Consider the following 15,681-nt stretch of genomic DNA (forward strand, 5'->3'; position numbering starts at 1 on the left):
ACTACTGAGGTGAAAAATTATGTGTGCAACACGAGAGCAAAGTTATTTTACATCTCGTGTTTTTGAGTCCCGAGAAAGCGAAAGATTCTATAATTGAATCACGAGCGAAGCGAGTGATTCTAAGGTAGAATCTTGAGCGAAAATAAACACTCGCAAGAAAAACCAACTTTCCTCTCTTGTTGCACAAATAACTATTTCATCACACTTGCTCGAAAAAGATCTTACTTCATGCAGGTGTATAAGGACAAAGGCCTATATTGTTCCCGCGGAAGATATGGATTGTGAAAAAAAAGCTATAACTCCTAACTATAATTTTTAGATAAGAATTGTATCCAATAACATTATTTAGGTTATTGTTAAGATCATGAAAAGTAATTAAATTTTGATACCATTTTAAGCTGTATTGTAAAATATTCTTTAAATATTGTTTCTTCATACTATAGAAAGCTAACGCTTAAAACAGGCAGCGGGTAGAGGCAGCGGCTGAACTGGAACTGAAGAGGAAGATCACCATGGTGCGGCAGTGGAGGATCAACGAGAAGAATCGCTTGCGCCGCCTGAGACAGGAGAGGGAGGCGAGGGCCAAGTTTCTGGAGAGCGAGGTTCGTTTCCATTTAATCAATGGCATTTGAAGGTAAGGAAAACCCAGTACAGACCTGTTAAAAGTTTCGTCTCGATCTGGCAAATATGCCATTGAAAATCTTAAAAATAAGCGCCATTTTCTGACGCTTACTATTGTTAACGCTTAGCATTGCTTGAATAACACCATTTTAGGTAAACATTTTTAGCCCCCGAATGTCCAAACATCATTGGACATTATCTGTAACTTCTGTAAGCCTTTCTGTTATAATGTTTATCGAGAAATCAATTTGCCAGGCCAACAGAAAGTGGAACGCGCGCGTGCAAGCCCAGAACGGTAAGATACAAGAAGAGGCGCTGCTTCTCAAGATATACACGGAAGACATGAATGCTGGCGCGCAGAGGAGGATTAAGTAAGAATAAGCGTGTGTGAACTGTAGGAAGAAGGGTAGGGGGTTGCTTCTGGCTCCTTGTTCATCATCATCATGATCTTCCTAGCGTTTTTCCGAGGTGAATTCTGAATCAATGGGAATCATTGCCTTTATATTTTTTATTTAGTTCAAGTTTTACACATGCGCTATCGTATTGAACGCTACGCTTATCAGGTGCGGCGTTTCATTGTGAACCACCATGAACTAAGTCGAAATGGACGAAGGTTGATATTAGGCTATACGCACGCGTCAGATGACGTCTTTGGCGGTCAAAAGGGTTAAAATTTGTAATTTGTACAGTCACGGACTTTAATTGTGGATCCATTTAGGGTTTACTTGACATTTGACATTTCATACCGTTAGTATTGACCAAATTAGCTTGAACCTTAGATGGATCAACAATTAAAATATGTGACTGTGACCGTACTGTGTTTATTTAATCTTATAAGATATAGAGGAGTGGAATAAAGAGTAATGTTATGTTATCTTCGTGACCAGGAAGTCAGAGCAGCACGCTTACAATACTGATCTACAGCTACAATGCATCAGACTGAAGAACCTAAAGGAATCGCGCGGTGGAACTGCTAAAGCGGCTAAGCTTGTCAGGAAGATGGGCGTCGAATTTGAGAAGGTACACTTTGGGCTCAAGGACCGCTTCATCGACTATCCTATTTCGTCACCTTCATAACTTGTCATTATTATCATACTAGCTTTTGCTCGCGACTTTTTAACAAGAGAATTTCATAAAGACTATAGGTACTGTGGAATATATTACGTTCAAAGTCACAGACAGCCTAACTTTATATTATGTAGTTTGTTAACCACACATTATTAAGGGAGAAGTGCTGCTTAAAATGTACATTCATTTAAAAGATTTACCACATCATGCAGTCTTTAAGATATCGTTTTATGATATGCCAATTTCATTATAACAACTTACACAATATGATTCCTAATTTACTTTTTTGTAGTCTAAACGCGGCACCAAAGGCATGAGCCCCGAATACGCTCAAGAAGCGGCCATAGAAGCCATGGGCACTGCCATGTCTACCACTGGTGACAATCTGATGAACCTCGGACAGGCGCGAATTCGTATGGACATGGGGGTGGTGCTACCATCAGCGCCAGTGAAGGTTTTGGAGGAGGCAAGTATTAAATATCAGTGTCTACGTGTTCCCATCAGACATTCAGAATCAAGACTCTTCAAAGCCTATCAAGCTTTTGGAAGAGGTAAGTTTTCATCATTATGGAAGTCATCAACCACGGTATATCTACTGTTGACAATCTGATGACCCTCGGTCAAGCACGGATTTGTATGGATATGGGAGTGGTGCTGCCATCAGCGCCAGGTCAAGGTTTTGTAGGAGGTATGTATTCAATACCAATGTCCAGTCAGAACGAAGACTCTTCAGAGCCTGTCATGGTTTTGGAAGAGGCAAGTATTCATAGTTTATAAAATGTACAATTGAACACCCCTATGTCCACTGGAGACAATCTGATGTCACTAGGAGAGGCGCGCATTCGTATGGACATGGGGATGGTGCTACCGTCACCGCCAGTCAAGGTTTTAGAGGAGGCAAGTACTCGTATTTATTATCATCACGACCTCCGTTATCACAACCATGAGACCATGACTATTATCACCATTTATCATAATCATTACCACCCCTACCGACATCATTGTTAGTATGACTTCGTTAGTCAATCATTATATTATTAAATTGTAAAACGGGACTTAATCGCTTATTTAAGTTTTAAGATTTTACCTCCGCTGTTTCGAGGACGGCGTTATCCCCGTGGCCTCGGAGAAGACTGGCTAAAATTGACATCAACATCTTCTAGCCCCGCTAGTATTTCGAACTACCCGCACTTGGTCTTGTTTATCAGCTTGAACGTTTTGCGCACTGGGGATGTTACTAAGTCCCGATTATTTTTTTTTACAATTTAATAATGTGTAGAAATCGTGAATTTAAATCAGTAAATATCTATTATCTTCGTTACTTTCACTGATGTGCTGATGTTTCCAAAAATGATGTCGAAAATCTGGGGGTACGACAGTGCCGGGCCAAGACGAACAATTTTTTTTTAAATTCCCTATAGGGCCGCGTAAATTACAAAGTAACTAGGTTGCCAATAGTTATCGCTTAGTGTCTTAATTGGCACACTGATTATCAGTCCGCCGGACGATATCAGCCTGTCATAGTTAAAACAAAAATTTCCGAACAACTGACAGGCCGATATCGTCCGGCGGATTGGTAATCACTGGGCCGCTTAAGTAGAAACAGGTAAACTAATAATAGCAACACACTTAACTTGGGCATATGTGGAGCTTATCAGTCCCAGCCCACTGATTATCAGTCCGCCGGACGATATGAGCCTGTCAGTTACAACAAAAATTTCACAGTTCCGAACAACTGACAAGCCGGTATCGTCCGGCGGACTGGTAATCAGTGGGCCCCTTAAGTAGAAACAGGTAAACTAATAATAGCAACACACTTAACTTGGGCATAATTATGTGGAGCTTATCAGTCCAAGCCCATTGATTATCAGTCTGCCGGACGATATCCGCCTGTCAGTTAGAACAAAAATTTGATAGGCAGATATCGTCCGGCGGATGGTAATCAGTGGGCCCCTTAAGTAGAAACAGGTAAACTAATAGCAACACACTTAACTTGGGCATATGTGGAGCTTATAATATTTTAATATTTCTGACCATGTTGTGTACAGATTCTGCAGACGGTGGTGATGGAGTTCGCCCGCCGCCGCACGCACGCGCTCATGCGTGACGTGGAACGCTCGGTGCGCGAGCATGCTGCCATCGCGTTCTTCAAGGATTACCGCCCGCCATCGAAGAAGCGGTAAGAACATTTCTGGGCCACTTTCGTTTTTATGTGCTGCCATGGATGTGTATTTGACTCCCAGCACTTAATTTTATTTATTTCATACTAGTGACGTTGCACGGATTACACAAAACCTTTACAAATTATACACTAAAACCTTCCTCAAGAATTACTCTATTGATAAGTGGAAACCGTAGAAAGGTGGTCCGATGAAATTACCAAAATAGCAGGCAAGGACTGGATTGAAGAAGCAAAAACTAGAGATAAATGGAAGGAGTTGGAGGAGGCCTATACTCGAGAGAGGTCCTTAATATCCAAGACATAATTTATATACCAAATTGAAAAATTAAATTTTATTAAAATAATTGAATTATAAATTATATTAAAATTAACATAATGAAAAAATTTAAAAAATAATTATTTAGTAGACATACAGTAAATTATTTAGAATCTAAAATATAAAGTATAAGTTATGCATGCAACATTAATTCGATAATTCTCTTATAATATTGTAACGATATTAAGGAATAAATGGCTTTTTTATTTAATTTATTATAAGTGGAAACCGCATCAACATCCGTTGCGTAGTTTTAAAGATCTGAGCATACATAAGGGACTGAAAGCAACTTTGTTTTATACTATGTGGTGATATTTATTACTGTTAGCTTCTGGCCACGAATCCATCGCGTAGAATTCTGCATCTTCTCAGCATGTTTACGTCCACTGCTGGACATATGCCTCTTTCATGTCTTTCCAGTGTTCTGTACGCTGCGCTTCTATGTGCCAGGTCGGCCCTGCTCAATGCCCCTGAATTCTGCATAGGATGATGATCTTCTCAAACTCTCTATCTCTCTATCTCTATACCAAATTTCATCTAAATTGGTTCAGCGGTTTATACGTGAAGAAGTAACAGTTTGCATTTATATTATTAAGGGGGGCCCCTTAATAATATAAATGCAAACGCCGGACGATATCGGCCTGTCAGTTGTTCTAACTGACAGGCCGATATCGTCCGGCGGACTGATAGTCAGTGGGCCCCTTTAGTAGAGATGAAATCGTTCATCCCGATATTGTTACGTGGTAGGCTGAGGCAACTTTTCTGGCGACAGATCCTCTGGAGGAATGATTGATCTAACCAGTCGCTATGATATTGATGATATTTTCTATACTTACTTCCTTGAATAAACGTCTCAAAGTGGCGCATAGCGACATATATAATATTTATCATTTTTTTTCTCAGCGGTTCCAAGGAGCCACGCTGGCGCGCTTTGACCGAGGAGCTGGCCAAACACCAAAGGAGCCAGAGCGACGCATCCATACAATTCGGGAAGGTCACGGTCATCCCGCCGGACAGCGTGACCGAACAGGAGATGAAGAGTGTGTACAACAGACCTCCTACGCCAATGGTAGGGATAATACGTAGAATGTATGTATTTGGAATAAGGTTTAGGAGTTAACAGTGTCGACAAAGCTTAATTATATGAGGCTATGAGCTGAACCTTATTTACTCAATCGGGAAAAACAAGACTTGGGAATTGTTAGTCAGCCGCTGCTACGAGCATTATCAGCGATACGATAGAATTACCCCCTAAATACACTAGTAGCGCTGTGAGCCTGTAGACCTCGCCAGCATAGCTTAAAGCTGAATAAATGTATGACTCCGCCGTTAGAAAATTAAAATGACAAAAAAACATATTTTTAGGGCTAGTTAAATAAAAGCTTGTAAAAATTAAACGAATACGCTTAGCCCACGCTTGATCAATCAACTATATGAAATTTTTCATTAAAAATTTAAGTGTATAAAAACACAAAAAGTTATGCACCTTGCATACAATTACTGGGGATCGAACCAGGTACTGGGGGTCCCTTCTTCAAAGCGAATGTTTGCAAACTGCACCATGATAGCTCTTAGCTAAGCTGACGAATTTTGGTTACTTATTCTCTAGTAAAAACTAAATATCCAAATACCGCCTAAACCAGCGATACAAATTTTCTGCATTTTTTGCCATTTCCTCTGTAAAAATCTCAAAAACAAAAACCTTTTATCACGACTCCGCCATTTTGAAAGATTTCCAAAAACCGGATCGTTAAAAAAATCTATTTAATCATAGAATCTGGTCATAACATTTCACGAGAATCGGTTGAGAATTAAGAATCCGGACATACGAAAGCAAAATGCCCGAGTCAAAACGTAGACGTTCGTTACGCTTCGTTCAATTATTTATTTTCCTCGCAATCGAAGTGAAAAGCAGTTAAATCAAGCATAAACACCCTTTCTATCCTCGACTCATCGACTGTTAGTTCAGTCTCCAACAGCCTCGGATACATTGGATTGATAAATATAGTCTTATTTTTCTATTTCACTTTTGTTTAGATGTACAGTCGCCATCAAATATATCGGAGCGCCCGAGGTGCTCAAAATGTCTGAACACGCACTCTAACGCCTTGACAATAGAGGCGTGTTCAGATATTTGTGAGCACCTCGGGCGCTCCGATATATCTGATGGCGACTGTACAGCGAGCTGCACGTTGCATGGCCACTTTATAAATGAGTTCATTTATTATAAAGTGGGTGTACAACCCAGACGGGGGACTAGCTAGTAGCTACACACCACCTTAATATCATACTTATTTTTTTCTAGCCGTCCATGACGAAGCTAGCCGAGCTGACGTTTACTGACAAGCTGGACGATCTCACGGACCCCGTGGCCATCGGACAGTATTTGCCTGAGCGGCTTAAGTTGTTGGAGGTAAGATAAGATAAGATAATCGTTTATTTATGTTAATATATACAAATTCTGTTCTTTACATGTCTGGCCGTAATTTTCACTGTATGAAATAGATCGCAAATGAGCAGCTTGATATGAAAATAAGTTTTTGTCAATATTTAAATATTTGATACAAGTTTTTATCGCTGATTGTACTTTTCTGTCAACATGCAACTTATACTCAATGAAGCAACCAAGCAAGCAAGCATTCTAACAAACCCAAATACAATTAGGTTGCGTTGTTTTATCACAGAGTTCGGCCACCTTCTGTGTCCATCGTCAGATCAGCTCGATGGCACCGTAATATTCCATTGTCATTGTCACCTAACTTAGATATATATGTGAAGTTTCACCTCAGCCGAATAATGGGAAGTGGGTCTATTTTAGCTTGCAAAATTTGACCCGAACATACATAATAGAAACAAACATTGCAAGCTAAATATTAAGCATGTAAGAAGACAGCCATTTGCGATGAACAAAATGCTGAGAGATTATTGGACTGCAAAGGATAGATACGAATATTTAAGACGCACGGCCATCGACCAGTGAAGATGTGCTGTTGCTGTTAGCCTTACTTACTGTTTCAGTATTTCCACATGATTATTGCTTACGAACGCCAATTCTATCATTTGTTAATGACCAATATTAGAATGCCCAAATTTGGTTTAAAATTTATAATAGCGTTTGTTAGTGTCACTAAAATAGAATCCTCCTGTTGTTCATCACACTAATCCTTGCCTGTGGTTCTCTAAATTAAATGTATATCTGCTCTTAGAATGTAAACGCAGCAGCGAAGCTCCTCTCCCGCTCGGTGGCACAAATCGTGGAAAAACGCATGGATCTCGTTACTGGAAAAGTCACGCTGCTGTTCATGAGACATCCTAGTAAGTTGTGTTGTACTATGGTTGACGCAATGAGTATCCTTAAGGCTTTTTGCAACCAGGCGCCTATTTCACCACGCTGACAATTGACACCTGACAGCTGACACTGAGAACTTTCTGGCCATTTCCCGGTCGATAAAAGGTACCGTCTTTTTGTTGTTGACGGTTGTTGGACCAGCAAATGTACGCTGAATTGTCACTCTTAGGTGACAATTGTCACCGTGATTAAGTCAGAAGCTCCACTGATGCCACTGATGGCCAGTTAAATGTGTTGGCTTAAACACCATGTTGCTTCGTGTGAGTTGACTTAGTTTTTAGATTATTTCCCGATGCGCCGAATTCTTGTTTCGTCGGATTGTGATGTATTTACTTTTTATGTATTTACGAATTTACTTTATCCCGGCGAAACAGGAATATGGCAAAACAAGAATCTGGCGAATCGGGAACAGATCAACTGGTTTTTAGAGCATTTCGTGAGTACGCAACTATTTAGATTTTGCTACGGATGGTAAGAAGTTTTGGTTTGACACTTATTTTTAACCTGGCTACGAAACACCAAACTCTAAAAGAGTTGGGCTAGGTAAGGCTCAGAGGAAGGTGTTGGTTATCTTCATTGTATAAAATATCTGCATTAGTTTTGTATAATATTTGTAGAGCTCTCGTCTCTTAAAACACACATGTTTTTGAATCAATAAAATAAAATTAGAATAGAAATAGAATAGAATAGAAATAATTTATTCGTTAGCACACACGAATAGAAAGTTATACAAAACAGAGAAACATAAATAAAAAGAAAAAGTGCCACGAAATTATCTCACCTCAGCATGTTGCTGGCGACTTCCAGCGCTGATCTTCCGGTGAGACCATCCGGTGAAACAATCACGACAGGTAATAAGAAAAACAACAAAATTAATATATAATATAACATACAAAAGACAGAGACAGACATAAGTTAAAAATACATATTACAATAAACACTATTATAATATACTATATATATAAGTTTACTGCATGTTCACTATTGTTCACGGGTACAAGACACTTATATAAGTTGTGGTTACCTATAATTAGATAAGCATCAGTCATGATTGTTATATAGATTTAAGAGCATGTAAGATGTATTATCTGTTGGTAATCCTAAATAAAGAAAATAAAAATGATTACGTACAGCTGTTAAATTCGTTTCATAAAATCCAGACGAGAAATCTCTCGTTTTTAATCTTCAGGCAGGATGGATCATCACTTCGTCATAAAATCGTCAATAAGTTCCAAAATAGTCACCTTACCGTCAGTTTCATGTTAAAAAGTAGCCAGTCCTAACTGTGATTTGCCACAACTGACGATTAGTTAAATTTCACCTAATAATTTAGGAAAGTGGGTAGTCGAACAATCGCTGCGTGCTAGTCAATTGTGAGTGATGATCATGAGTGATGGTGATCGCGACCAGGGATGTTGCGAATATTCGCAACCGCATCCGCAACTGCGGAACTTCCGCATTATTTTCAACATCCGCATCCGCATTAAATCGATGCGGAGCTTAATGCGGATGCGGATGTGGAACAGGTAGGTACAGGAACGTCTTAGCGGCGGCGCCGTAAGTGCTAGGTAATTTCGTCATTAGCCAATAGGAATCTCGTTTCGTTTTTGTGATTCGTCGATCGAGCACTTTAGCCTATGGCGGACAGCGACAAGAAGCGAAAAGTTTGTTTTATTTGGACTTTAGTATAGTAATGCGATTGTGGGGCTCCTATATTCTTGTTCAAATACTAATGCTTTCGTTATTTTTAAATAAAAATTACTAAAGTGTAATATTTGACATTTTTCATGGGCCCAATTTCGACATCCGCGTCCGCGGATGTGAGCCTTTAAAAATCCGCATCCGCATCCGCGTCCGCGGATGTCAAAAAATCGGCATCCGTAACATCCCTGATCGTGACTAAATCAATCTATTACGTTTCAGTGGAATGGGGCGAAGCGGTTGAGGGATTAACTTGCGCCGTGGTAAACAACGGCATATACCTGTCGAACCCTGACGTACGCCATTGCACCGAGTTCCTCGCCCAGCGAGTACTCAGCTCGCTGCAGAAGCAGATGAAGGAAGAGAAGAAGAGGCTGGTGAGTTACTTTGTTTCTACTAATAGGACGTCAAGCAAATTTTACTACAGTGCTCTTTGTGTATATATCCTATAAAAGAGTTGCATAATCGTGATTTGCCTACGTTAAAAAGTGTTTCATTTCTCATGCTCTGAAAGAGGGTCATTGTTGTTCTAAAAGGTGTATAGAAAATGACGAGTCTGCATTAGAGCATTTTACGTTTGAAGTAAGTTATATTTTTTTTTTACGATAAGTAATTGAAATTTGAGTTTAAATGGATTTGTTATACAATTTCCATTCTGATATTGACTCTCCATTCCATAAATAACGATACTTTTACCTGAATTGTTAATTGAAAGTACCCTCAGGAAATACTATAAAAATGTATACTTAGTCATGTTTAAAAAAACATGCATTTTACTTGTATTTGAAATGAAAAGTAGTGTTTAACTCGGATGAAAGGCATCATTTCATCCCTTGGTTAACAATCTACTATTTTACATGTTTTAGAATTGTCAATTTTATTAGGTGGGTCTCTAAGAGCTAATTTCCCTACAAACAATGGCTTTTTAAAAGCTCTTTCATCTCAATTTTTCCATCATAGAGCGCCCAAACTTTATTCACTTATCTAAAAATACGGCCGTTCGAGGTTTGCTGAATAAATGATTTGCCCTCGGTTGCTTTTGTTAGCCAACTTGTTACAAAGTCAGAGTTTACTTTGTGGAATATAGATTGTTTGATGTTTACGAAATGAAGTGCAACTATCGGAGTATCGGCGCAACTAGTTGGGTTTAAAGAACTTATTTCTTATAAGAATTTTACAATTCACTTACATGAGAATTAGACTACATTAGATTGGATTAGATTTTTCCCGTCACAAGTATCGGCGCAACTAGTTGGGATTAAAGAACTTATTTCTTATAAGAATTTTACAATTCACTTAACATGAGAATTAGACTAGATTAGATTAGATTTTTCCCGTCACAAGTATCGGCGCAACTAGTTGGGATTAAAAAACTTATTTCTTATAAGAATTTTACAATTCACTTAACATGAGAATTAGACTAGATTAGATTAGATTTTTCCCGTCACAAGTATCGGCGCAACTAGTTGGGATTAAAGAACTTATTTCTTATAAGAATTTTACAATTCACTTAACATGAGAATTAGACTAGATTAGATTAGATTTTTCCCGTCACAAGTATCGGCGCAACTAGTTGGGATTAAAGAACTTATTTCTTATAAGAATTTTACAATTCACTTAACATGAGAATTAGACTAGATTAGATTAGATTTTTCCCGTCACAAGTATCGGTGCAACTAGTTGGGATTAAAGAACTTATTTCTTATAAGAATTTTACAATTCACTTAACATGAGAATTAGACTAGATTAGATTAGATTTTTCCCGTCACAAGTATCGGCGCAACTAGTTGGGATTAAAAAACTTATTTCTTATAAGAATTTTACAATTCACTTAACATGAGAATTAGACTAGATTAGATTAGATTTTTCCCGTCACAAGTATCGGCGCAACTAGTTGGGATTAAAGAACTTATTTCTTATAAGAATTTTACAATTCATTTAACATGAGAATTAGACTAGATTAGATTAGATTAGATTTTTCCCGTCACAAGTATCGGCGCAACTAGTTGGGATTAAAGAACTTATTTCTTATAAGAATTTTACAATTCACTTAACATGAGAACTAGACTAGATTAGATTAGATTAGATTTTTCCCGTCACAAGTATCGGCGCAACTAGTTGGGATTAAAGAACTTATTTCTTATAAGAATTTTACAACTCACTTAACATGAGAATTAGACTAGATTAGATTGGATAAGATTATTCCCGTCACAAGTATTGTTATACGCCTTGTATGTAAAGTGTATCATAAGTTAAACCAAATAAACTATTTTGTATTTTTTGTATTTTGTATGAGAATTAGAATTAAGTAACTAAGTTAACATTGTTCGGGTGAGCGCATGCATGCGTACTCATATTCTGACAACACAAACACCTTAAATTAACTAACAACATACACTTAACTTAACTAAAAGCATTATAATACTATAATATATACATAAATATATACCGCTCATTTTATTTATTTATTTAATACACACCTAAATAACATTTTGTTCTCTTAAGGCTGTTCCATCGGTTTGCTGCTGTCTTTGTCACATTTCGCAAGAAAGAACGGGAAAGAACATACACGCCAAGTGTAAATTTTGATCGAATTTTGTCGGTTTTTATTTATTTTAAAAACGTTACCTTACAATATCGAAATTCTAAAGCTATGAAATTACTATTTATGTTAAGATTGTTTTTTCTTCTTTTTTTGTTTATAGTATCACATAATAAATAACCGAGTAAAGTAGGATTAAAAGTCAAAGTTAGAGGTTACTTTGGGAATTAAATGTATCGAGCGAAGTTTCATAATTCGTGTATCAGAAGCTATGTTGTTAAAGATAATATAGTCAAGAACTACATATATTTTTGCCACGTCTACGCCTCTTAGAAAAACATGATCATATAATGAGATTTTTCGCCTTCTGGCTCAGGGAACCGCCTTAAAGTTTCAAATTTATAATATTACAATCATTATCCAATTCGCGTTTCTCTAAACAAAATTATTAATCGATTACTAAACTAATCATTTATCATTAAAAGCGTTGCGTTGGTAGCCTAGCGATTAAGGTATGCGACTTTCAATCTGGAGGTCGCGGTTTAAACCTCTAAACTCCAGGGGCCCATTTCTCGAACGATATTGGACTAATATTATTAGTGTGTTGCTACGGAAATTCATACGATTTGACAGTTCGTGGACTATAAAATATTAGTATAATACCTTTCGAGAAATTGGCCCCAGCTGTGCCAATGCAGTTGCAGTGTCACTTTTTGGTATAGGAAAACATCGTTAGGAAACCGGACAAATCCCAATAAGGCAGATTTAGATGGCAGTTGCTTTCGTACCTACGCCAATTCTTGGGATTGCCAAGCAGACTCCAAGCTCCCATGAGCCAACAACGTCAGAGGAAGATGATGAAATGATGACCAATCATATCTGATTTCATTTCACAGAAAGCGGCGTTAGAAGGCGGTGACTCTGAAATCCAGGACCGGGATCAAAAGGACTTCTACGTGCCTGATCAAGTGAAGAAACCCAATTAAGGACCTGTCACACAGCCTTTGAGTCAATTGACAGGTTGTCCGCAGACCTATAGTACTTATCTCTTATACTTTGTTCAATTCAGTTGTAGGTACTATGTGAATTTTTCAAATTCTAGTGTGGGAAAATGCAGAATTTTGTTTTGTAATCTGGTTGTGGTTTTGAAGTGTTTTTAGTAACTTTTTATTGCAGTAGTATTTTCTGTGAAATATTATGTAAATGATCATGAGTATTATCGAAAAAACTGAAAATTTTCTATATTTCTACTCTGAAAAAGGAGCAGTTTTATTTACAAAAACAATATACCCTATAACCTACATTTTATGTAGCTCTTCGAGAAAATGTCAATTTTTTTTTCTTAAAATATTGAGGTTTTTTACTTCTTTAGTCGAATTAACTCAAAATCGGCCAGTATTTTGAAAAAAATATAAAATTGTAAGGCCGCGAATCAGTGTAGGAAAAGTTTGTATTTTCGTGGTCAATGAACCTTATACAATAGCCACACGCGCCAACACCGTTTAATGCCTGTAAATGGGTAATTTTAAATACTACATTAGGTGTCATGTTTATGTGACTTGGACGTGGGGCGTTTAACTAAGTAAGTTTTATACGTGTTGATCGTGCGCGAATTTTAAACGCATTCCTATTCAACGCTATCGATATTCTAAGACCTAGGATCATAACTATGCAGTTGATGAATTACAATTGAATTACACATTTGACACCAAAACTCGTGAGCGTCGTTGCCTTCAGTTCTTTTAAAACGGTTTTTCTTCACTAGACTTATATTGACCGGGATATAGACTGTGATTACCTTTTGTATTGTTTGTGTTGTACAAAAGGTAATCACGATCTATATCCCGGTCAATATAAGTCTAGTGAAACTAACCGTGAATCATAAAAAACTCTGGTTTTTCTTCAGTTTCATTGACTTCATAATTATGCCAACCCGCTGGGTAGACAATATAAAGAAGGCCTGCCAGGGATCTACACAGGCGCCTATTATCACTCGGAAAATCGTGCAGAATGGAGAGCCTTGGTGCGCAAAATAACGACCATGTGGTCGCGACCCTCAGCCACGAGGAACCGAGGAAGAAGAAAGTTCGAACACGAAGGGAAGTAAAAAGTCACACCCCACTACAGTTCGTGTTCGTCTAACTTTGTCTTAAATGATGAAGCAGCAGCACAAATCGAGGTAACGTATTAATTAATTTCACGACCAGTTCACGACACATTAAACTGACAATTAATGTAAATCATGAATTAATGTACAATCAACCAAATAAAGTAGGACTCATCATCATTGGCCTTCAACATCAATTAAATGATGGTTTAAACGGCGTCCCTAACACTGCGGCACTTACGTAAATGACTAGTAAGTCCAATGCGAGAGCGGCAGCCGCGACTGCATAGCGGGCAAGAGAATGTTATGCCCGGTGATGAAGGTGGGAAATCAGCGCGCTGGTGTCTTAGTTCTCGCCTAGTGTGAAGGAGGTCAAGCCATGCTTCATCGTGTGCTAAAAGTAGGACTAAATCACACCGTAATGCATCATTGTCTTGTTACCGTGTTCTCCTTTGTTTAACCTTAACTAAACTAAGTTTTAAACCAAGACTGGACACCCGATTACCTCAGCCTTAATTGCTACCATCCTCACTTCACTGACAAATCGTAATCCTTATTGCTAACACAATAAAGTTTTCCAATAGTCAAGACTCAAGAGGTACGTATAGCTGTTAGTACAGCACTTGCCTGTGATTTCGGGTTGCAATTTACAGCACACAAGTTTAAACTAAGTTTGTTGGTAGATGAGGCAGTTTCTTGGAAGTTCTACGAATATTACGCGATGAAGATTAGAACTCGGAGGACTACTAAATAGTGAAGTTAACGAAATATAGTTTCACCAACTCGCCGTAGAAGATGTTTAAGAAATCAGTGCAAATTATAATTCGTCAACTATACGAAGCAAATCTCACAATCGTTTTTTCCGAACGAAACTAGCAGTTTTAGCGATAGTAATTAATATGTTTCTCAAAAACATTCTTCACTCGGTCTCACGGCAAAATGCCTTTTACCTATAATAAGCTTCTTTGTATGCAACAATGTTGCAGCAACATTATTAAATAGACCTACAGTATTGATTTGATATTTACTCTGACTCCCAAAATTGCGTTGAATTCTAATTATTTTTTTTTTTTTGGAAAGTGGGCATGCTTCTGTAAAGTGATACACTCGACTTTTTTTCTAAGGTAGGTAAATTTAATGTTTTTCCTACTCAGAATCACGAGTGAAAAGAGAGTGAGAGAGAAAAAAAGTGCGTCCCAAGTTTTATTTTTCTATTCCGTTGCTATTTTTCAAACACTTTGTACGGCGGTAACGGAATGGAGAGTACGTAAAATGTATGACAATTTTGGGTCATTTTTTTCTTCTAAGTTGGATCAGCTCATGATTCAGAGTAGAAATAACATTAAATTTACTTACCTTGAAAAAAATCGAGTGTATTACTTTACAAAAAAATGCCCAAATGGAAAATACAATAACTATAGCCGGTCAAACAGGTGCCAGTAGAAAAAAGAAGCGAAATTCAAATTTGCTATGGGACGATAACCCTTCGCGCCTACATTTTTTAAATTTGCCGCTCTTTTCTACTAATGGAAATGTCTTGACAGAGTATATTAAGTAAATTTAATTTTTTTTAAACCCCCTATATGCCACAGAATAGCTCTTCTTTTTAAGAAGAGTGAGTGAAAGAAGGGCTATTCTGAACACTATTGCAAATAGACACTTAATACGACACGACTACTTCTTTAAAACTATCCTGGAGGGGCGGATAGGAAGGAAGCGGGGTAGAGGAAAACCCAGACGCAGCTTTTTAGATCAAGTGAAAGAAAAAATAGGGGTCGTGTCGTATCAAAAAGTC

The 15,681-nt window shown here is 37.8% G+C and overlaps 1 protein-coding gene across 1 annotated transcript in view; it reads left to right on the top strand.

The window, feature by feature from the left end:
* LOC134755697 (uncharacterized) overlaps nt 1-12,811 on the top strand; it is a 49,797-nt gene extending 36,986 nt beyond the window's left edge. Inside the window, exons 5-14 of the mRNA XM_063692245.1 lie at nt 464-602; nt 877-992; nt 1,509-1,641; nt 1,982-2,155; nt 3,738-3,868; nt 5,091-5,256; nt 6,493-6,600; nt 7,394-7,502; nt 9,460-9,614; nt 12,676-12,811. Of these exons, the coding sequence (XP_063548315.1) occupies nt 464-602; nt 877-992; nt 1,509-1,641; nt 1,982-2,155; nt 3,738-3,868; nt 5,091-5,256; nt 6,493-6,600; nt 7,394-7,502; nt 9,460-9,614; nt 12,676-12,765 (1,321 nt within the window). The 3' untranslated portion in view covers nt 12,766-12,811. The remainder of the gene's footprint in view (nt 1-463; nt 603-876; nt 993-1,508; nt 1,642-1,981; nt 2,156-3,737; nt 3,869-5,090; nt 5,257-6,492; nt 6,601-7,393; nt 7,503-9,459; nt 9,615-12,675) is intronic.
* Nucleotides 12,812-15,681: the final 2,870 nt, after the last annotated feature.

Source organism: Cydia strobilella, chromosome 3 (genome assembly GCF_947568885.1).
Source record: "Cydia strobilella chromosome 3, ilCydStro3.1, whole genome shotgun sequence".
NCBI lineage: Eukaryota > Metazoa > Arthropoda > Insecta > Lepidoptera > Tortricidae > Cydia > Cydia strobilella.